Raw genomic sequence first — 22217 nt, forward strand, 5'->3', positions numbered from 1 at the left:
TGTGTTTTTTTAAATCTCTTTATTGTAAATAGAGGCTGATGGCTCTTTATGCCCAAGTGCACAGAGTACACAACATACAGCACAAGCTGACATACACTGCAGCTTTTTAAACCTAAAAAAAACCACATTAGAAGGCAGCAGAGCAGGGAAGTTTACAAGCAGATGGGTGACATCCACATCAGCAAACACTAAATACAGAGGCAGCCTGCCAACAGCGCTCAGGGACCGAGGAGCAGCGGGGACAGGGGGAGGTGGCACCGGCAGTGCTCCCCCAGCACCTTCCAGAGGGGCACAGGGTGAGGGTTGGGGACATCTCCCCAGGCCAGGTGGGTCCTGGCCATGCTGCTGCTGATGCCTCTCATCCCACAGCTGCTCCTTGTCCACCTGGCACCAGGGCCAGGCTTCCCCACCATCACCCACTGCCAAGAAGGGGATGCTTGACAGAGGTGGCAGCTCCAAGGTCACAGCCAGTGTACACAAATAAGCTACCCAGGCTGGGTTTAAGCATTTTTTTGCCCGTTTTCCAGCTTTCCCCACTGCTGGCAGAAGAGATGGAGCAGGTTTTTTGCCAGAGTGATCGTTTTTCTCTGCAGTGACCCATTAGTCCCACGGGTGGCCCTGCCACTGCCCACTGAAGGTGACAGCAGCCACCACCACCAAACACAAGGGCAGAAAAATCACAGGGTTGCAGAAAACCCCCTTCCTCATGGTAAAATGCTCTCCAAGGTGCCAGGCCAACATTCACACCTCCAAACCCACCACACCTCCACCTGCCCAGCCCACGACACCAGCTCTGCTCCCCCCTGACAGCACAAGCTGCTGCTAAATCCTGTTCAATCAAAAGTATCGAAAAAAAACCCCAACCCCATTGTGCAATTGTTGTTTATCCGGGGTATTTGCACGCCCAGTGCCAAGGAAATCAGGTGATTTCAAGGAAATACCTGGCACAGGCACCTGCCAGGAGACGTGTGGGCTCACTGGCATCACCCCGGCCCTGCACTCAGGGCTCAGCAGGACCTGGCACAGTGGGTATGATTCAACCTCAGGGCAATGATCTGACCACAAATCTGCTGCTGCTCTGCTCTGGACACCTATGTTTTAAAAACACATGCCTTTCAAAGGCTAAAATGCAGGAGGAAAAGGCTCAAGTCAGGCTTTAATTAAAGCACCGAGGCACAAACACTGCTGTGAGCAGGGAAGGGTTGAAGCTCCATCCCATGGACACAAAACAAGGACCCACTCCATGGGAATAAGGGACCCCCACAGCCACTGATCCAAACTGATTTTTTTAGCAGTTAGCCCTGATTTTTTTAGCAGTGATTAAAAAAAAAAAAAAGCCACGACCACCAACACACGAACAGCCACATTCACAAATCCCGGCGGGTAAAAATATATATTTTTGTCTCCTTACAATCATTAACTACTCGATGACAACGAACATAATCAACTCTTTAACAAGTTATCACAGCATGTTGTGCGTAAACACCCTACAGTACATTTTCTACCCCTTTTTTTTTTTTTTTCAGTTTTTCCACACAGAGCAGGAGGTTTTTTGGTGGGAGCTGCCAGCCCGACACGGGCGGGTTTGTGCGTTTAGAGCTTTTTTTGGAGTGTGACAGCAAAAAAACTATCATGGACAGGCTCTAAATCTCTTCCTTCAACATCTTTTTCTTTTTTTTCTAGCTTATTCCTAAGCACAAAAACGTTTAAAACCCAAGGCTGGATGGCTGAAGCAAACCTGCCCCCTGGGGGGGAAAAGCCTGAGGAGCAAAACCACTAAAATTCAATTTCTCGCCACCGAATTTCCTCTCCCTGTGGCACAACTGCTTTAGATTATGACGTGCTTCTGCTCCTCAGGAATCCTAAGGGGTCAGGATTAGTGCCTTGGTCTTCTCTAACTCAGTTTTATCAAATTCAAGCTCTGGGAGTGCTTAAAACAACCAGGTTTGAGCTCAAAATGCTCAGGTAAAGCCTCAGGCTTCGGGGCTGCTGAGCTCCTCCACAGCCAGGGCACAGATTTCCCTAACTGTGGGTATATCCAGCATTTATTTACACATTTAAAATAAGCAACTTCTGGGTCTCAGAACTGCTCAGATAAATCCTGGAGTCAACTGGAAACAGCAGGTCCAGAACAGCCTCCTGCTCTGTACCCAAACGCTCCTTTCTTCATCCAACCTGAGGGTTTTGCCCTTATTGCAAGAACAGCTGGAGTGGGGTAAAATGGGAGTTTGGCAAAATGGAAGTCAAGGCTTGAGGGAGAAAACTGTAAATTTGGGGGTTGAGGGGGATTTAAGTCAGACACAGCCAGACACAGCTGCACCACGTGTGCTCTAAACACTAAAAAAACAGCTTAAAATGTGAAAGGCAGCATTAGACATGGGTAACATTCACAGCTGATTCACAAGCAAGTTAAAAGCTTGTTGTGGGCCTAAAATTTGGTATATTAAAAAGCCAACTGGTAAAAATCTTGTGCTTCCTCCAAACCCTGCCCAAGGGCTCCACTGTTCCCAGTCACTAAGCAGAGCCATGTTTTTGGGGGTAACAGATAAACCATCCACAAAATGTAGGAAAAATGAGAGAGGAAATGAGATTTAGGTCAGGATGCAAATCTAAAGTAGGGCTTGAGGTGGGATTTAAAAGCACTGGTAGCTGTGCTGCTTCCAGAGAGGGACAGGAGGTTTTATTCCCATCTGTCCCTCACAGGAGGCATCCCGTGGGATGTGCTGACCTGGAAATGGGATGTGCTGTGTGTTACATCCCAAGCAAAAGCCTTCCCAAGCAAAGGAACAGGCTCAGACTGGGGGACTCACATCAGCAGTTCTGGAAGCCAAGTTAAACTGGAGCTCTTTGGATGGCTGAACAACACAATAATTGTGCTTGAACTTGGAAATAACTTGGAAATGGTAACAGATAAATAAAAACTCGGGGATTTTGTCTGATAGTGCCTTTTCCAAAGAAAATCTGCCTCAGCCAGTAAGAACATGACTCTTTTGTCATCACACTGTGGTTAGTTTTGGCATCTAACCAGGAGGAAAAAATCCCAAAAGCCCAGGGACACGTTGGCTCATTAAAAGCAGCTTGAAAAAGCTCCATAAATGAATTTTCTCCAGTCTCATGGACAGATATTCCAGCATTTGGAAAGAAAAGACACAGGCAAAGACACTCTAAAAACTCTAAGAACTCAGTTCAAGGCGAGTACTGGCCGAAGGGGCTCACTGTGCTCCGGGGATGCTCCAGTCCCAGGGCTCCTCCTGGCCATGGAATTCCCAGCAGGATCCAAGGGGAAAGCACGAACCTCTACACTGTTAAACGGGCCACTCTCTGCAAAGAAAAGATAAAGAGCTGAGGTCACACCAAGGAAGTCAGGAGATGGTAAAGCAGGTGACAGCTCAGCTCAGCGCCGGGGATGGACGGACACACTGACAGGAGGATCCAACCAGCTCCAGGGAATTGCTCTTATGTGACAGGAACCACCTGAGGATTGACTTATTTACTCCCAGCCAAACACACAACGAGCTGTTTCACACTTTGCATCACCCTTTATCCTCTTGCCAAGCCCCCCATCACAGCCTGAGATCACACAAGCTCAGTGGGGAACCTCAGGAGTAATGAAGCAGCTTGGTTACTCACTTTTATTTACCTTCTCCATAGGAAAACACACTTCCAGAACAACACCAGAACCATTACAGCGATCATTTTGCATATTAACCACAATAAATACTTATAGTTTTGATAAAATTTCTTCCACTGCCTCATTTAGGGTCCAACAGGCAGCAGGAGCACGCTCAGGTCAGCACAAATCACAGCCTGGATTTCCCACAGCTGCCCTTCATGCAATGTCTCAGGGCAAAGAAAATCCTCACAGGGCTCAAGTGCCTGCTCAGATGCAGCACTTTGGGACTGCAAACCCATGTGTGAATCAGCATCTGCAATTTGTCATTACCTGACCAGCTCTGTTTTGCAATAAAGAAAAAAAAAATAGCACAGCTTTGGAGGCATTTTGCTGACAATTAACATGAGGCATCAACACTTAAAATCCACCAGGCAGGAAATCCAGACCCTACATATTTTCTATTTACAATTGAAAAAAAAAATTAAAATAAATTATAGAAACACAGAATGGTTTTGGTTGGAAGGGACCTTAAAAATCATCTCGTTCCAACCCCCTGTCATGGGCAGGGACATCTTCCAGTAGACCAGGTTGCTCCAAGCCCTGTCCAACACTTCCAGGGATGGGGCAGCCACAGTTTCTCTGGGCATGGCTTGTGTGCCATAATATGTTTGTAAATACCAATGATAGAGAGAGACAGAACAGCCACATTGAGAAAACTGTTGGAAGAGTTTCACTTCAAGGGCAAAATGCAAATAAAACAAAAAGATATATATCCAAACAGCCAAATTAATTCCAGCAGGAGTTTCTCAGGTACAGAGGCAGAGGCTGAGCCTTCCTCACCTGGCAGAGAGGAGTCAAGTCCTCTGGCCCCTCTCCATGGGGACCACCCTGCCAGGGTGGAACAGGAAGGAGAAAATCCCCTCCCAAACTGGAATCCTCTCTCAACCCTGACATCCGGAAACTGAGCCAGCTACTGCTTTACTTTCTTGCCCTAATCCCAGCTCTCCCTTTGACACCACAGCACCAGGAGCAAGAGGATCTGCCCAAAAGCCCCCCAGACCACATTCCAGTGCCTCCTGCGAAATCCCTACAACCAGCACCACACCCAGGCAGAGGGGAGACACACGTGGGACCCTGCACTGCTCCCCTGGCTCGGCCCAGCAGCACCACTGTGGAGCCATCCCATGTCCTGGCCCAGGGATGGAACAAGCTCTGGCTCAAACACCCACCAAAAGCACCAGTAAACCCAGTTGGAGCCCCTGGATCAGTGGGCTCAGCAGGGCAATATATTCCTCCCCCACTGTTGTCCCCCTTAAAGGCAGATTTTATACAGCAAAATATTCCCTTCTGCTCCATTTGCCTTTGCCCAAAGTGGTTTCCATGCAACATTAATCAAGAGAAGTCCTACTTACTAACCCAAAAGAGAGCACACACAAGCTGCTTTCAGTGGTTCTCAGGGGGAAGCATTTCCCACTGGAGGCTGCAAAGGAAAGAGAGAAGCACAGGAGAGCTCACAGTGGGTTTTAAAGGAGGTTTAAAGAGTAAAAGCAGCAAAGCAAATGAGGGAAGAAGTGAAGCATCCCCAAAATTTCATGTTAGCCCAGGGCAGGCTTGTATCACAGCAGGAGCTGATACAAGGCATGGACACTGTGTGCTCAGCACCTGGACACCTCCTCACTCCACTGCTCATCCCAAGGGCTCCATCCAGGCAAGAGATCCCAGGACAGCACAATCCCTACAGCCCTCACAGCCCCAGAACCCAGGGCTGACTAAATACTCCTCCATCCCAGAGCTGTCAGGGCTTCCAGATCACAACTGCAAACTGGGAGAAGTTGGGCTGGGGATCCCCAGCCTGGGACTGCCCAGTTGGAAACACCCCCAAATTCAGACCATGAGCTGTCTGGGTCCTCTCCAGCCCAGGCTCCTCATCCACACCTGCTGTGGGACAAACCCACCCCAACACAAAGCCCACTTCCCACTGGAGCCCCGGGATTTTGGAGATGCCCAAGTCAAGCCTCACCAAGTATGAAAACACTGGTGTTGTATCACCCCTTCTTTTACTCCCTGGGTTCTTACTCTTCTAACAGGGAGGAGAACAAGAAGCTGGGCTCACTGAAGAGCTTGGAAAACTCCAACCTCTAAAATATCCAGGAGTATTTTATAACCTCAAACTGCTGCAATTTGGGCACCCAAAGGGCCCAGACTTTGCTCAAGAGGCTGCTGACGTTGGGATCTGCAGGGAAATGGGCACCAATAAAATCCCAGAGGCAAAGATTTCCTACCAAGTTGCTCTGGGGCTGGAGCAACACTTGGCTGAAGTAAAAAAATCGGGACAAAGAGGGTATTTGTAACTCCTTCCAATCAGGTTTTAGCCAGAAAGCAAGATCCTACCCAGAATTAACCACCCTGTGGCACTGAGGGAAACTTGCCTGCACAGAGCCTGATTCTGAAAGCCTGTGGCACCAGAATTTTAGTTTCATGGAGGGGGGGGGATGTTCACATTTTAGTGGGGGTTGTTTTTTGTGATTTTTTTTGTGAAGGGAGTCCAATCCAGGATGATTTCCATGCAGAGACAGCGCTCAACACCCCGGGAACGGTCTGGACTTCGGAGAGGACCACGCACAGCCCGGATGGTGGTGGGCAGGGGGAGCACAGGGAAGGTACCACCTGGACACTGACTTCCAGCTGCAGCTGGTCAGCCCCATCTCGAGCTTCCAGGGATGGAAAAGGCCCCAGCAGGTCGAGAGGTTTGCTCCCAAGGCTGTGGTGCCGCGGGCGCTTTACCGTGTCCGCGCTGGCCCGCGGGGTAAAGCTGTTCCTCCTCATCCTGACAGGGCTCTGGCTGCTGGGGAGCTCCCTCTGATGATCCCAGACGGAGGGAATCACACAAGGAATGAAAAGGGGGATACCACAGTTTAAAAGCACATCACACACCTCCGGCATCCCCGCCCTGAATCTCTCCTCAGTGGGGCAGTGGCTCGGTGACCCCACTCCGGGTTGTGCCTCCCCCAGCTGAGCACCAGTGTTGGAAACAACTAAATCCGGCTTGGAGACAACTGGAAAGTGTTTTTTTTTAGCGGTTTTACTTCCTTTTGGCATTTTTGTTTTGCTTAGGTGGCTCTGTCTGGGTTTGTTTGGGTTTGGGGGATTTATTTATTTATCGATCAATTTAAAGGAAGGGCAAAAAAAAAAATAAGCAAATAGAAGCCTCTCCCTTCTCTGTGCTTCTTTTCCCCCCAAAGCAGCAGTGATGCCCAAGCAAAGCAAAGAACAGAAATAACCTCCAAGTTTTCCAATTATTTCAACTCAGGGATCACACATGAGTTGCAAAAGTGATAAATCCCAGAGTGGTTTGGGTTGGAAGGACCTTCCAACATCATCTAGTCCTGTCCCCTGCCATGAGCGGGGACAGTGCCCAACTGGAAACCACCAGCACGGGACCAGCCACAGAAATCTTGCTGAATATCCTCATTTTTAGCATTTGCACTCAGCTGGACTGAGCTCCACAAACCCTCCAGCCACAGCTGCAGGTTCCCAGTTTCTCCACTCCCTTGGCATCAGGGACAAAAAAATAACCATATCCCAGGCAATCAGCCCAATAGCTCTTTATAAAATACAACAAGAGGCAGCTAAAAGCCTAAATATACCAAAACCACTTGAAATGTGATGTATTTAGATTCCCTGTGAACCAGCCGAGCAGAGCTGGTTTGTGCTCTTTAATTGGGGGAGCTAATTAGAGGTAATGACTGAGGCATTCCCTGACAGACCAGTCCCTCTGCAAAAGAGGGTTTGCAAAAGCAAGAACCTAAAATAGCAGCAACTTCCACGGATTTAGCAAGTTCCATACTTTGCTGAACAAGGTGCATGGTCAGTTATTTAAATAATGGGAGAGGATTTCAGAGAGAGAAAACTCATCAAGATGAGGAGATAAATCCACTTTAAACCTTTTGGCAAGTCTTTTTGAAATCATCACAGTTAATATGAACAAGCACCACCAACAAACACCTCATTGAAAACTGAGAACGAGACCTGGAATTTAAAAATCTATGTCCTAAATTTGTCCATTCTGCTTCCTACAATAGCTCTGGAAAAATCTCCCCCCTGGCCTGGGAAGCATATTAACTCTGCCTACAATTAATTCTGCTTCTGGGGATTATTATGAAGTGAGTTTCTGCTCACTGAAAGCCCATCAGCCATTTCTAGCAGGTGTTTAGGAGTCTCAGTTCAGTGATTTATTTTTGCAAAAGGTAAAAAGCCAGCTGTGTGCACCAAGACTTACTGAGTTCAGGGAGGGTTTGTCACGGTGGGTGTTCACTGCTTCCACATTCAGGGTTATGGTCTCCACTTTACAACCTTTAGCAAAAAGGAAGAGGAGTTTTTATGAGTAAGTTACTAAATAAGCAATTTTTTTTTTAATATTGAAAACAGCATGGAAAGTGAGAAGGAATAAATTTATTATTTTATTGTTTTAAAATAAACCAGCTCATAAATAAATACACGGTTCAGCCTACAAACAGAATTTTACAGAATTAACTACTCTGTGGCTTTGACTGTGAGAGCACAGCCCTGGGTTATTTGGGCTACGGGTCTGAACAGAAAAGCCATTTTTACTGACTGCACCCCAAATCTGGAGGCACAAACAGCCTCCCTCATCCACAGGGAAAACCCACAACTATCACTTGTTTACAAGAGAGGCCAGGGGAGAACACCCTTCACCCCCACATCTCCCTCCTGACTGTTCCCCCAACACCCCCACGCCCCAGAACCCTTTCCTATGTTAACCTTTTATATGTTAACCAGGTATATGTTAACCTTTTATATGTTAACCAGTTTATAATTCCCTTTTACAGCATGGCCAGGTGCTGCCACACAGGGACACAGCCCTGCCCATCAGATCCACACACACAAACCAGGGAAAAAAATGAAAATAAAGCCACTATTTACCGTAGGCAACAGGAGTGAGCTTGAGGATGGTGTGGAGGGGGCAGCGCAGGTAGGGCAGCTCATCTAGGACAAAGAAGGTGTTATGGGGTCACCTGTGCCCAGGCAGGTGATGCCACAGCCCCCCTGTCCCCTCCCCAGCCCCACAGCAGCAGGATGGGACCAGCCCTGGTCTGGTTGAGGGTGTCCCTGCTCCTCACAGAGGGGTTGGACCAGACCCTTTTAAGGGTCCCTTCAACCCAAACCATTCTTTGGTTGGATGAAAAGTGTTCTGGAAGCCATCTAGGGATTAGGGAGTGTGGATGGTACCCAGACATTCAGCCATCTACACCAGAGAGATAGACAGAAATAAAAAAAATCCTACTTGGAAATAACACTGTAGCCCAGTCTGGCAAAGTACAGCCATCCTTGAGGCCCAGCTGGCTCAGGATCCTCCAATAATTGGCAGGTTAAGGATCGAACTCAATGATCTAAAAGTTCTTTTCCAACCTAAACAATTCCCTGATTTCACTTCCAGCCAGAGGAAACCTCTCCAGCAGCACAGGGGTGGGAAATCACCACAGCAAGAGCTGCTGCAGACCCACAGGAGCTTCATTTGAAACTGGTTTGAAAGTTTATAAACCTTATTAGAAGCTTATCCACCTCATTAAAAAGTTTTATTGAACTCTAGTGCCACTCACTGGAGCTTCATAAAGGAGCTTGAAGCAGACTGGAAGTAACTTCCAGGTGTGTGTGCCATGCAAGGGATCAGCATTTCCAGGGATGGAGCCCTCCTGCCAACCCTTCCAGGCTACTGAGCCATCACAAAAAACTTTACATTAAAAAAACAAATAGTCCCCTACACATTCTGTGAGTGCTACTGCTGAAAACAGCTCCAGAACCAACAGCTGAGCAAGAAAAATCTGCATTTCTCCCACCACTGCACTGCTGAAATGCAATGGTTAAAGCATTTCTGAAACGTTTGCTTTCCTTCTTTTTTTAAGCAGCTCATCCCTTGTAGAAAGAAAAAAAAAAAAAAAAAAAAAAAAAAAAAAAAAAAAAAAAAATCAAACCAGCAATTACAAGCCACCCTCCCAAAAACCCTGTGAAGGAAGCAGTGAGAGAAGCCAGCCCCCAGAATCATTCATTTATTTTTGTACCTGCACTCTTGTCAAGAAAATAAGCCAACAGGCACCTCATAACTGCCTGGTGGGAGATAACGAGGACGTTGCCTTGTCGTTCCAGCTCCATAATTACTGGCTCCAGGCGTTGGACCAAGTCCTGGTAGGACTGGAAAAGAAACCAGGAATTCTTCAAGGGGGGTTTTGTAAACAGAGGGTTAGAGCAGAAGTGGCAATTAGCAGTGTCACATTCAGGAAAATATCAGTTAAAGTATCAACTGGATGATGTGGTAAATATAGTTTAAAAAAAAAACAAACAGCAGAAGGTGAAACTTAGTGTCAGAGCCCTCAGACTGTGGGAGCATTCAGATTATTGGTAACTCAAGGAGTGAAGTAAGAAAAAAACCCAAATAAAATAGCAAATGATTCATTTAAACAGGTTGTGAAGTAAACCCAGAAACTCCAGACCACAACCACAATCATTTCCTTTCCCAGGTGGTTTTTCAGTGACAATTCAGGCCTTGGCCAAACCCCCTCTGTGTCCAAGGGAAGCATCCCAGGACTCAGCAAGCAGCCCAATTAATTGATTGGAAGCATCACCTGCACACCACAGCGTGGATATCAATAAACCTTCCCTCAAAAAGAGAACTAGGCATCCTAATGCCTTCGGTTTCTCACGTAAATATTGGCAGAAAAAGTTAAAATGGAGTCAAATCTTTCAATTCTACACATTTGTTTTACTGTACTGTGTATTATTGTTATTTGTTAAAGGTTTTCACCTCGCCTCCAGGATAGCGATAAAGGTATTTCTCTTGATCCCTCATTGCAAACTCTTCTGGATACTTGGCTTCGATTTCTGCATAGGTCATCTCTTCACAGACCCCCTGAGGGAAGACAGACTTGTTACCACAAACCTCCCTTCAACAGAGGTCCAACAACCCAGCAGGAAGGAAGGAGCAGCAGGAGGCTGAGATCAGGGATCCCTTTGTGTGATGGAAATGTCAGGTGTTGCATCAGACACAGCCCCGCTCTCAGTCTGTGTACCAAGGGTGGTTTGAAGAGGACGGGTTTTGGTTTTATCTCAAAACCCACGTTTGCCAGGGATGAAAAGGAGCCTTTACTTCCACAGCAACAGCCCTGCAATTTCCTGAGAGAACCAGAGTGGGAGCAGCAACCTTTGCCCACCCAGCAGGGTGTGACAGATGCTTCGGATGTTCAGTGTTATTTTCTTCCCCCACACCAGCTGGAACATCCCCAGCAAGGTCTGGCAGCTCCAAACACTGTCAGCCCTGCACCAAACTCATCCCAAACCTCATCACCACGGCTGGGGTCCACGATATATAAATAAATAAACAGAAAACAGGTGATTTTATCATGATGAATTTGTTTTTCAAACGTTATTTTCCACCTAGAAAAGCCAAAGGGATTGACCAGCACTTCACTCACACCACCAAAACCATCCCAAACCTCATCACGACAGCTGGGGTCCACAATATATAAACAAATAAGCAGAAAACAGGTAATTTTATCATGATTAATTTGAGTTTTTTAAACATTGTTTTCCACCTAGAAAAGCCAAAGAGATTGACCAGCACTTCACTCACACCACCAAAACCATCCCAAACCTCATCACAACGGCTGGGGTCCAACAGAAAACAGGTGATTTTATCATGATTAATTTGTTTTTTTAAACATAATTTTCCACCAAGAAAAACTAAAGGGATTGACCAGCACTTCACTCACAGCATCAAAACCATCCCAAACCTCATCATGACGGCTGGGGTCCATGATATATAAATAAATAAACAGAAAACAGGTGATTTTATCATGATGAATTTGTTTTTCAAACGTTATTTTCCACCTAGAAAAGCCAAAGAGATTGACCAGCACTTCACTCACACCACCAAAACCATCCCAAACCTCATCACAACGGCTGGGGTCCAACAGAAAACAGGTGATTTTATCATGATTAATTTGTTTTTTTAAACATAATTTTCCACCAAGAAAAACTAAAGGGATTGACCAGCACTTCACTCACAGCATCAAAACCATCCCAAACCTCATCATGACGGCTGGGGTCCACGATATATAAATAAATAAACAGAAAACAGGTGATTTTATCATGATGAATTTGTTTTTTAAACGTTATTTTCCACCTAGAAAAGCCAAAGGGATTGACCAGCACTTCACTCACAGCATCAATCTCGTTGAGAATCTTCCACTGCTCGTACAGGACCCCCAGGGACTCGGCCGTCTGGATCGTCCTCTTCAGCTGGCTCGTCCACACCTTCAGGTCCACAATCTCCTGCTCCTCAATGAACTTCTTCAGCGCTTGGGAAAACTGGGAGAAGCAGAAGGCTCAGGGGAGGTTAGGAGGGAGAGCAGGGTAGTTAAAAGCATCATTTCAAGGGCCCGTGGCGGTCGCGGCAAGATCCGGCTGCCCCGCGCAGGGGGGGACGCAGGGCCCGGCCCTGACCCTGCTCACACAACACAGACACAGCAACCAGGTGCTGCCAGGCACATACCTGCTTCCCACGAGGTGACAGACCAGAATCCCCACCAATCTTGCCGACAAGGTTATATTCACTCTCACCATGTCGGCAAAGGTAGATGGTGCGTGGCTGGACATGAATGTTCATTAGGTAATAGACGATTTTACTCTGGATGTAATCCTGGACTCTGTTTACTAGGAACCGCTGGCCCACATTGATCACTTTAATGAAGGAAAGATCTCTGGAGTCAACATAAAATAAGAACACCCACACGACTGGTTTTACAAACGAAGCACGTGCCACCTGCGGGTGTAACCCAGCTATTTATGCTCTAGGAAAGGCACCAGCACTGCCCCTGGTCACTCCAGCAGACAGGAGAGACACTGAACTGCTGGGCTTCAAAATGCTTCCCTGTGAGGGTGGTGGGGCCCTGGCACAGGTTGCCCAGAGAAGCTGTGGCTGCCCCATCCCTGGAAGTGTTTAAGGCCAGGTTGGACGGGGCTCGGAGCAACCTGGGATAGGGGAAGGTGATCTTTAAGGTGCCTTGCAACCCAAACCTTTCTGTGATTCTGCGATCCCACTAGAGAAAAAAATCCTTTCAAATCACTCAGGACCCGTGATATCACCTTCACAGAGTCACACTTTGGGAGAGCAGAGGCTCCAGCAGACACACTGGAGTGTCCTGAGCCACAGACAGCAAGGCAGCTCGTGTGCCCGAGCACAAAGTGCAGCCCAGGGATTTCCTTACTTGTCATCAGCATCGGGATCCAGAGGCTGGTAGGTGACCTTGTAGCACTCTATCCTCTTCAGGAAATCGTCCATCACGTTCTCTCGGTGTCTCTCTGGGTAGTCGGGGCTGGAAACTTTCACCTCCTGGTCAACACACAGAGTGGCTTTGTGAGAGCAAAGCAAACTCAAGGGGGAACAAAAGCAACGCTGAATAAGGTTATTCTTCTCTTTTGCAACAAATCCACATTGTTTGACGCTGCCCTGAGGAAAAACCTGCTCCTGGAGAGGAAACAAAGGGTGACTCTGAAGGCACTGAAGTGCTTGGCCCTGGCAGACACACTGTGAGCTTTGCCCTCCCTCACCAACACATAACACTTCAAGGTCAAACATTCCTCAGCTTCATTTGATTTCCACATTCTCACATGATGGCTCCTTTAGCTTTTTATAAACCTGCAAACCCCAGCTGCCTGTTCCCAAGGTGAAATGGAAGAGCGAGGCATTTGCAGACAATCCCCCTAAGCCACCAGAGCCCATGACCTTGCACTGAGTTCCCACAGCAGCTGAGCCTGGAAAAGGCAGCACGCACCAGGATATTGGCAGCAATGACCTCCGGATCATCACAGACAGACTCCACAAAAAACACCTAGGGAGAAGGCAGGGAAGCACATTTCAGAGAGGCAAGAACTCCACTCCACTCGAGAGCTGCTGCCCCGGGGAGCCACAGTGTCCCTGGGTGCAGCAACCACAAATCAAACACAGGAGCACCACCTTGAAAGCATTTTCCTTAGCAAAATTTAAGATCAGGTCCCGTCGCTCTCGAGTTGTGTTGGTGGCATCAAACACCTATCAGAAAACGAGTAGCAATAAGCAAATTTAACTGAGACTTTTAAACCAGCCCCAAGTCAGGTCCCCAAACACCCTGGGCAGCTTTGAACTACCCCAATGGAAAACTCTGGTGCAGAGGAATCTTACAGCTATTTGCCCGCACTCCTCCAGCAGATAAGCCTTCACATCTTCCAGAGCCACCAAGGCACATTGTCTGTGGGATAGAAACAGGGATTGTCAGAGCTCATGGAAAGCATTCCCACAGCAAAGCCTCTGAACCACCAGGGAGGGATTTGAACGCCTCTCTCCCACCCCTGCATCTTCCCAAGAGGCCCAGAGATCACAAGGCACCTGCATCTACAACCTGCTCCATCACCTGACACTCGCAGCCCAAAGTGAACAACAACCCTCCCACGCACATCCCCTCTGGCAGGATCCCTGTGCCGTTCCCTCCTGCTTCCACAGGCACCAGATGTTATTCTGTGCTCCTCAAACACAGAGCCTGCCAAGACCTGAGAGTCCCCAGCCCAGCCCAGCCCCCAAAACCAACTCACTTGCGGATTTCCATGGCTTCCTTGTTGTCGTGCCTGAAGAAGTCATAGGACTTGTAGGACTTCACCGCCTCGCGCCGGTACACCCCTAAATTAAACACTTTACACACAACAGAAGAGGAGGAGGGCGTGAGGCTGATGGAATTTCACTGACAGATCTCCCAGCAAGGGGCAAAAAAACATGCTCACACACACACTCACACAGACACACACCTTTGGTGGGCACCCCGATCCAGTTGAGGTAGCGGGTGAGCTTCTTGGACATGTAGGTCTTGCCACGGGCGGGGAGCCCGATCATCACGATCAGGGTCGGGGAGTTGGTCATGTAGGAAGCCCATGCTGCAATAAAAAAAAAAAAACCCACCCCAAAACAGCAGCATCAGCGGCACCGCAGAGCAAAGAGCGACACCCGACCCAAAGCCGCCCCATCTCTGGATGGACAAACCACCTCCGTGCATCTCCTAACGGGCTCTCGCGCATCCCATAATGAGCTCGTGCTGTGTCCTCGCGGCTAATTAAGCGCTGTGACCACTCTGTGGTCTCCCAGGTGTTCGCTAATGAGGCGGACCAGGAACAGCGGTGCCTAATGGGGCTAAAACGCGGCTTTTAGCGCTAAAAGTATTTACCGACCGGGGCAGGAGCCGCCAAGGGCGAAAGAAAGATGTTTTTAAAAAGATGTTTTTAACAAACCGGTCACGTTCTCTCAGCAAACAGCCAGGGCAGGCTCCGAAAATGCCCGGGGGGAGGCAAGTTGGGGGGAAAAGCAGGGGATGGGGATGGATAGAGTATCCAGGAGGCTGAAGAGCAGGAGGATGGGGGCGAGCGGGGCAAGGTGACCCCGAGGAGGAGGGAGACAGGGCGGGCAGGGTCCGGGCAGCCCCGGTGCGGGTCCCGCGCGGGAGGAACACGCGTTTTCGGGAAGGCGCGCGGCTCCCTCCGCGGTACGCGCAGCGTTCCGCACACACACAGAACCCCCACCCGATATTTAATTGCCTTAAGGACACGAGGCCGCATCCCTCCATCCCTCCATCCCTCCCCGCCGCGGGCCGGGGGTTACTCACAGCACTGCTTCTCGCCGGTCCGGCCCCGCGGGGCCCCGCCGCAGCCCCGGGGCGCCGCCGACATGGCTCCGGCACGGCCGCGGCTCCGCGCCGCATGCAAACGAGATGCAAATCCGCTATGCAAATGAGCGCCGGGAGCGCGGGAAAAAGGGGGCGGCCGGGAGCGGGTCCGCGCCGCGCGTGCGCCGTATGCAAATGAGGTGGGCGGGGGGGCCCCGGTGCTATACAAGTTATGTCATTGTTATGCAAATGAGATGGGCGGTGCCACCGCGTGCAGTGCAACTACACACAGTGCCCGCCTCTATGCAAATGAGATGGGCGGTGACGCCTCGAGCTGTGCAAATGAATACACACGGCTGCCCCTCTCTATGCAAATGAGATGGGCGGTGCTAACCGGCACTATGCAAATGAGACGCACGCCGTGATCGTCTCGAGGCTAATGAGATGGGCGGTGTCGCCCCGCACTATGCAAATGAATCCACATAGCACCCGCCTCTATGCAAATGAGACGGGCTGTGCCGTCGCGCTATCTAAATAAGACAGGCGTGGTCGTGTTATGCAAATGACAAGGGGGCGGTGCCTTGCGACACGCAAAGGAGGTGGCCGGCGCTGCCGCCGCGCGCTGTGCAAACGTGATATACACGGTGGCCAAGCGCTATGCAAATGAGATGGGCGGTACCGCCGTTGTTACGTAAATGAGACATACGCAGAGATCTGTTTTATGCAAATGAGGTGGGCGGTGCCGCCGGGGGCGCTATGCAAATGAGCTCCTCGCGGCGCCCCGCCCTCTATGCAAACCAACCGGCGCCGCCGCCGCGCTCCGGGCCCCGCCCCCGGCGCGCTCTCGCGAGAGCGGGCGGGGCGGGCGGGCGGCGGTGCCGGTGCGGGGGCCGCGATGCTGCGGCTGCGCTGCAAGGCCCGCAGCGGGTCCCACGCGCTGCCCGCGCTGTCCCCGCACTCCCCGCTCCGCGACATGCAGGCCGCGCTGGCCGCGCTCACCGGCGTGCCCGCCCCCGCCCAGCGTCTGCTGCTCGGCTTCCCGCCGCGCTCCCTCGACCTCAGCGACGGCGAGCGGCGGCTCGGCGAGCTCGGCATCCACTCGGGTGAGGAAGGGGGAGGGAGGGGGAGCGATGTAATTAATGTAATTACGTTAATTAGAGAGGCCGTGGCGCGCACGCCCGTCATCAGCCGGCGGTCGGGCCGGTTCCTGTCCCAGGGAGGTGTCAACACCCGGCTCGGGAGCGTTTCCTGCTCGGGGAGCGCCGGTGGTGCTTTGGCGGCGTCCCGGGGGTCCGGCGGCAGCGGCGCGGGGCTGGAGGGGACGGGACCGGGACACGCCAGGTGAGTCCCCCCGGGGCCGCTGTGCTGCCCCCGGCTGCTTGGATAGAGCTCTTTTCCATCAGGATACTGAGCTGTGGCTGCCCCAGCCCTGGAAGTGTCCAAGGCCAGGTTGGACAGGGCTTGGAACCTGGGCTAGCGGAGGGTGGAACTGGGTGATCTTTAAGGTCCCTTCCAACTCAAACCATTCCACGGTTCCACGATTCTGTTCTATGACCCTCAGCAACAGCAACAACACCACCACAGCTGTGTTGTTGTGTTTTAACAGCAGCTTTAAACTCCACCGGCTCGCGTCCCTCTCACCTCTCCCATGTCTCCCCTCTGGCAGGTGACACCCTCATAGTCGAGGAGGACACGTCCAAGCCCGACCCCGACCCGCCTGTGGTGGCCAAGAGAACCATGTCCCACCCGCTCAGGGAGGCCGTGCCCGTGCTGGCCAGGAGGGTGGTCCCAGCAGACAATTCCTGCCTGTTCACCAGCGTGTCCTACGTGGTGGAGGGCGGCGTGTACGACCCCGGCTGCGCCCCGGAGATGCGGAACCTCATCGCCCAGATCGTGGCGAGCGACCCCGAGTCCTACTGCGAGGCCGTGCTGGGCAAAACCAACAGGGAGTACTGTGACTGGATCAGGAGGGAGGACACCTGGGGGGGGGCCATCGAGGTGTCCATCCTGTCCAAGTTCTACCAGTGCGAGATCTGCGTGGTGGACACGCAGACCGTGCGCATCGACCGCTTCGGGGAGGACGCCGGCTACGCCAAGCGCGTCCTGCTGATCTACGACGGGATCCACTACGACCCCCTGGAGCGCCGGATCCCCGACTCGGACATTCCCCCCCAGACCATCTTCTCCACGAGCGACGACGTGGTGCTGGCGCAGGCCCTGGAGCTGGCGGACGAGGCCAGGAGGAAGAGGCAGTTCACGGACGTGAACCGCTTCGCCCTGCGCTGCATGGTGTGCCAGAAGGGACTCACGGGGCAGCTGGAGGCCAGGGAACACGCCAAGGAGACTGGACACACCAACTTCGGGGAGGTGTGACACGGGCAGCATGAGGATGGTTCCATCAACTACCTCACCGGTCCAGGATCAGATTCTGGATTCCCCCAGATAAGCTGTTTGCAACCATAAGGAAAACTCCGTTCGTGACAAAAAAAAAAAAAAAAAAAAAAAAAAAAATAGAAAAGCTTGAAAAGCAAAGTAGCAAAGTTAACTTCCTGGTGGCCAGGTTTGGGAAGAGGGGATTGGAAATAGGGATCTCCTCGCATAGCAGGTGGTGGACAGGGGCAGCTACACCTCGATTCCTGAAATAACCTTTTGTGTGTGTGGTCTGAGCAGACAGACACAATCGGGCTCAACACTGGTGTAAAATCCACCTCTGAGTTGCTGAGTGAACCTCTCTACGTTTTCCAAGTAATTAATCCAAAGGTTTGGGAAACACACATAGCAGCATTACTTACACTAAGAATTAGGCTCTGCACGTGGGAGCACTTCTCAGAGGAGAAGCTGCTCGTGTAATAGAAATAGCAAATACAACATCAAAATGCAATTTGTAGTAAAAAGAGGATCTCAGAGCTGCCCTACACCATGTTACCATCAGGAGCAGACTGTAGTTTGTGTGAAGAGAACTTTAGGGAAAGAAGTGGCCTCTAAGCTTTAAGGTAGCCTTCTTTAAATTAATGAGTAGATGGATAAGTGTTGAATAAACCTATTAATCCTCCATAGGTAGTTTTTAGTTGCTTGAAAAAAAATAACTCTCAACCCCCCTGGTGTTTACACTGCATCAGAACGTAGGCATGTTTTCCTGGAATACTTGGTATTCTTCTTCTTAATAGTATTGGAAATTATGGCAAGAGGGAAATAAGTAGTTAGGGAAGTGACTTAATTTGCATCTGTTAAATACATTTAAGCAGACTTTACTTGAGTGGAGCCAGTCATGGCCATAGTGTTACAAAGCTGTTCCAGGTTCCAAATACTGTATTATGAGCACTTTAAGGTTGAGTTCTCACTCTTTGCTGGTAATAAGTTTTGCCCTTTAAAGGCCAGAGTGCTGAGCCAGAAGGGAGGCTTGAAGTTTCTTCATCTGCTTTCTGCCTTAATGTGTTTGTTTTATCACTGGTGACTGTAGAGTAGCAAGACTTTTAATTCTGATAATGAAAGGTGCAGTTGAAATTTCAGAACAAAATAAGCTGTATTTGTACTGTTGAGTATCAGGGAAGATGAAATGGGTTTAATATCTTACCTCACAGTGGGGTTGTGAGGCTGAACTGCAAGTGCTTTTGAGGTCTTTTAAAAGGTGCTGTAAAGGTGCATATTACTGAAGGGGATTTTTTTTTTTCCTTTGAAATGCCTGCAACACATACTTGTTTCTTGAATTTTAAAATATTCTTTGCCTGCCATTTTTCTGTTACTGTCTTGAGTGACCTTCCTTGCACTTTTAAAACGGGGAGCAAGAACGTGCATCTGTCTTTGGACTGAGGCAGAAAAAAACCCACTTTCCACGTGGAACCTAAAATCCAGTTTTAAAGGCCTCCATTCTTTAAGGCACCTGACTAAAGTGGTGCAGCAGAACCACCTTTTCTACACAAAAATCACGTTTCACTGAAGTTCTCAGCGAAAGCTCCCGGTTGGATCTTGAAACACAGGAAGGTCTTATTGAAGAAGAAACATAATTACACAAGTGCTTTTCTGAATTAAGGCATGAATAATTAGATATAAAGACTAGAATCACCAAGAGCACTATGGACCAGGTTTGGTTTTAATTCAGTATTAAAATAGCACTGTTGGAAGTTTCCTGTAGAAAACCATTTAGCTTCCAGTGTTAAACCCCGCTCTGCTTTTAGCCTGTCATTAGGAAAAGAAGGAAAAAAAAAAACCCAACATTAAAACCAGCCCTCTAGAAGCTGATGCTTAAAAACCTAAAGAAATACCCGCCAGTTCAAAGGAACTTGAAGATTACACTGTGTTATAACTACTTGAGCTGAAATCCTGTCCAGGAATGAGACCAAGAGACTGTCAGTCCCGAGGTGTGTTCCCAGCTTTCCCAGGGAAGCCGTGAGATGCCTTGGGCAAGGAGCTGATCCTCACCCTTTGCCATCTGTAAAACAGACACAAAAAACCTACCTCAGAGAGGTGCACGAGGTGTCTTTGGGTGTCTTTGAAACAGGAGTGGAAGATCCATATTTATTGTCTGCCGTGTTTGCAAACGCATTGACTTCGGGGAGCAACACTTAGATTTTAGCTTCGTGTCCTTGGATGGTTTTCTCAGAGTGTGTAAAACATCTTCTTTTTGTTGTTGTTGTTTTGGTATTTCTCAGTTGCAGTATTTTCTCAAATTAGCATTCTTTAATCCAGAGTGTTTAGCTTTGCTAGATCATGTTTGCCTTGGAAATCTGCTGACAGAGAGAATCAGTTCTGTTTGAGGGAGACGTGTCACTTATCACTGCTTGGATGTTTTCTTTTGTTGCCTAGAAAATAAAATCTCTTTGCTTAAAAAAAAAAAAATAAATCTCAACTGAACTTCTGTAATTCATGGCTGTAAAAGTTCACACTGTTACAGGCTGACAGACTCAAAGAACAAGTAACCTCTGGTACTGACTGAGTCAGAAAACCACCTGTGATTTTCCTAAACTGGCCCAAACAAAAATATCTACATTATTTCAAATGTAAGGTCTGGGTAGATTTAAAGTACAACTCCCTTTCTTTCAGGGTTTGGTTTTTTTTTAGTACCTTTTAACCAGGATTTGCCTGCCCTTAATGATACCTTTAGGGAATTATCACAAAAATGACATCCTGCTATTAGTGGGATGAACTTCTGAACATCACTCCTACATTTGCACTGAACTGTGATTAAATGTACAGCAAGATGTTAATTAGGGATATTTTAGACTAGAGCTGGTGTGGGACACAGGTACAGGTAGGGAATAGTCTCACCTGGCAAGAGCAGTCTGGAAAGTCTCTATAATACTGACTTATGTCCTTACCATCATTTCTGTTCTCACACACACTTAAAAGAAGCCTTAAATTCCCAGGTTGCCCAGAGGAGCTGTGGCTGCCACATCCCTGGAAGTCTCCAAGGCCAGGTTGGAGCAACCTGAGATTGTGGAAAGTGTCCCTGCCTGTGGCAGGGGGTTGGAACTAGATCATATTTATGGTCCTTTCCAACCCAGACTGTTCTGGGATTCTATGATAAATATCAAGAGATACCTGAGATACCAGGACTCACAGAGAATTTTACATACCTCCAGAATCTTTTATGCATTGAAATGTATAAATCATTAAATACACTTTACAAATATTTGGGCTCAGTGGTACACAGATCTACTCCATGGATGCCATAGACTGAAACACCAGTCTTGGGAGAAAATCAGTAATACCCTGAATTTCTCAAGGGCAAACCCAATTCCTTAGTTCTGGATGAACTCAGATAAAAAGAGCAGCTCCCGGGGAGAGCACTGAGAAAAGGAACATCTTGTTCCATGGTACAGAAACAGCATCTTAAATCAGCACCTTTCCATGTGCAGGGTCACAGGAGGAGCCACTGGGGACAGTCTGGGGACAGTCTCCTGTTCCCATCCCACTTTCATCAGGAACTGGTGGAGAAGATCGCAGTGCTACAGCTGTGATCAGTCCTGAGGCAACAACCCACTGTGAAACTGCACCACAGGAACACAATGTTCATTTTTAAAGCTCTCTGACCCAAGCAAAGTTATCTATTTGCCCTTCTCCACCTTGGAGGAGCAGGAGAGGCACGAATGAGAAAAAGCGGAATTTCTCTGCCTGAAACACAGAAACCCACGTGTTGAGGCAGTTTCTGAGAAATCAGACTGACACACAGCCTCTGAATCATCTGTGTTTGGCTGATTTTACTGCCCCTGCCCTGCACGAACCCACCCATGGGCCAGCCCTGCCAACCCCTCCCTGCCAGGGAAACCCTTAATAAGAGGAACACAAAAAGTTTTCAGCTTGCTACTTTGAAAATTACAACCATCCTACAATTAAATGTCTGCCTGCATTTTAAATCCAACTGCATCCAGCTGTAAAACTGCCATCAGGTTTGCTCTGCTCTGGCCTGGGCAGGGTAAAATTCCTTCAAATTGGGTGAAATCAATATTGTTTTTTCACCAATCTGAGCACCAGAATGGTTTCTGTAACAGAAATGCAATAGGGAGTTAACAAAATTAGGTTGGCCAAGATTACAGTTTCCTCATCTATTATTTTTAATTAAAGCCTTGAGGAAAACGTTGGGGAACTGTATTATACCTTGAGAGCTGCCTTCTCATTTCTGGTGTTGAGTTAATGGCAACCAAGCTATGGAAACACATCACTTCAGCTCTCTACCTCTGTTCTGTAAAATAGAGATAATAAATAGAGTTCCTTGGCCATATTAGGGTTTAATGACTTCTGTAAACTGCTGTGGAATAGCAGGCAACAACTACCTGGTATTTTCCATAACTGATTTGTCAGCACACAGGCTGTGCCTGCAATTTGGTTTAAGGAAAGTGTCCAACAGCCCCACAGAGTCAAATAAACGTCTTAAGTTGACAAGAATCTTATCAGTGACGCCATGTGGA

At 48.8% G+C, this 22217-nt stretch overlaps 2 protein-coding genes across 8 annotated transcripts; one reads left to right on the plus strand and one right to left on the minus strand.

The window, feature by feature from the left end:
• Positions 1–15416, minus strand: PFKFB2 (6-phosphofructo-2-kinase/fructose-2,6-biphosphatase 2). 7 transcript variants are annotated; one of them, XM_027717812.2, is made up of 16 exons: positions 15313–15416; positions 14465–14590; positions 14255–14351; positions 13848–13914; positions 13644–13718; positions 13462–13518; positions 12895–13019; positions 12180–12387; positions 11849–11995; positions 10434–10538; positions 9694–9823; positions 8558–8620; positions 7893–7966; positions 6398–6472; positions 5030–5093; positions 1–3321 (listed from the first exon to the last, which is right to left on the minus strand). In XM_027717812.2, the coding sequence occupies exons 1-15, from the start codon at positions 15374–15376 to the stop codon at positions 5067–5069; spliced, it is 1440 nt and encodes a 479-aa protein (XP_027573613.1). In that variant the 5' UTR covers positions 15377–15416; the 3' UTR covers positions 1–3321; positions 5030–5066. The 7 variants fall into 7 exon arrangements, with proteins under 7 accessions (XP_027573613.1, XP_027573611.1, XP_039241983.1 ...); XM_027717810.2 differs by having other exon boundaries at positions 6293–6472; XM_039386049.1 differs by having other exon boundaries at positions 5026–5093; positions 6293–6472.
• A 764-nt stretch (positions 15417–16180) lies between these two features.
• YOD1 (YOD1 deubiquitinase) lies at positions 16181–17801 on the plus strand. Its single transcript, XM_027717806.2, has 2 exons — positions 16181–16415; positions 16979–17801. Exons 1-2 carry the CDS (start codon positions 16208–16210, stop codon positions 17683–17685), a joined length of 915 nt encoding a protein of 304 aa, XP_027573607.1. The 5' UTR covers positions 16181–16207; the 3' UTR covers positions 17686–17801.
• The last annotated feature ends 4416 nt before the right edge of the window (positions 17802–22217 follow it).

This window comes from Pipra filicauda, unplaced genomic scaffold (assembly GCF_003945595.2).
Source record: "Pipra filicauda isolate LSUMZ 115617 unplaced genomic scaffold, ASM394559v2 scaffold460_size520110_pilon, whole genome shotgun sequence".
Lineage (NCBI taxonomy): Eukaryota > Metazoa > Chordata > Aves > Passeriformes > Pipridae > Pipra > Pipra filicauda.

Coding starts and splice junctions, on each gene's coding strand:
- YOD1 (XM_027717806.2), top strand. CDS start 16,208: ATGCTGCGGCTGCGCTGCAAGGCCCGCAGCGGGTCCCACGCGCTGCCC. Junction 16,416..16,978: donor CGAGCTCGGCATCCACTCGG/GTGAGGAAGGGG, acceptor CCCCTCTGGCAG/GTGACACCCTCATAGTCGAG.
- PFKFB2 (XM_027717807.2), bottom strand. CDS start 15,376: ATGTCGGCGGCGCCCCGGGGCTGCGGCGGGGCCCCGCGGGGCCGGACC. Junction 13,719..13,847: donor AGGAGTGCGGGCAAATAGCT/GTAAGATTCCTC, acceptor GTTTTCTGATAG/GTGTTTGATGCCACCAACAC. Junction 9,824..10,433: donor ATCGCTATCCTGGAGGCGAG/GTGAAAACCTTT, acceptor TTTCTTTTCCAG/TCCTACCAGGACTTGGTCCA.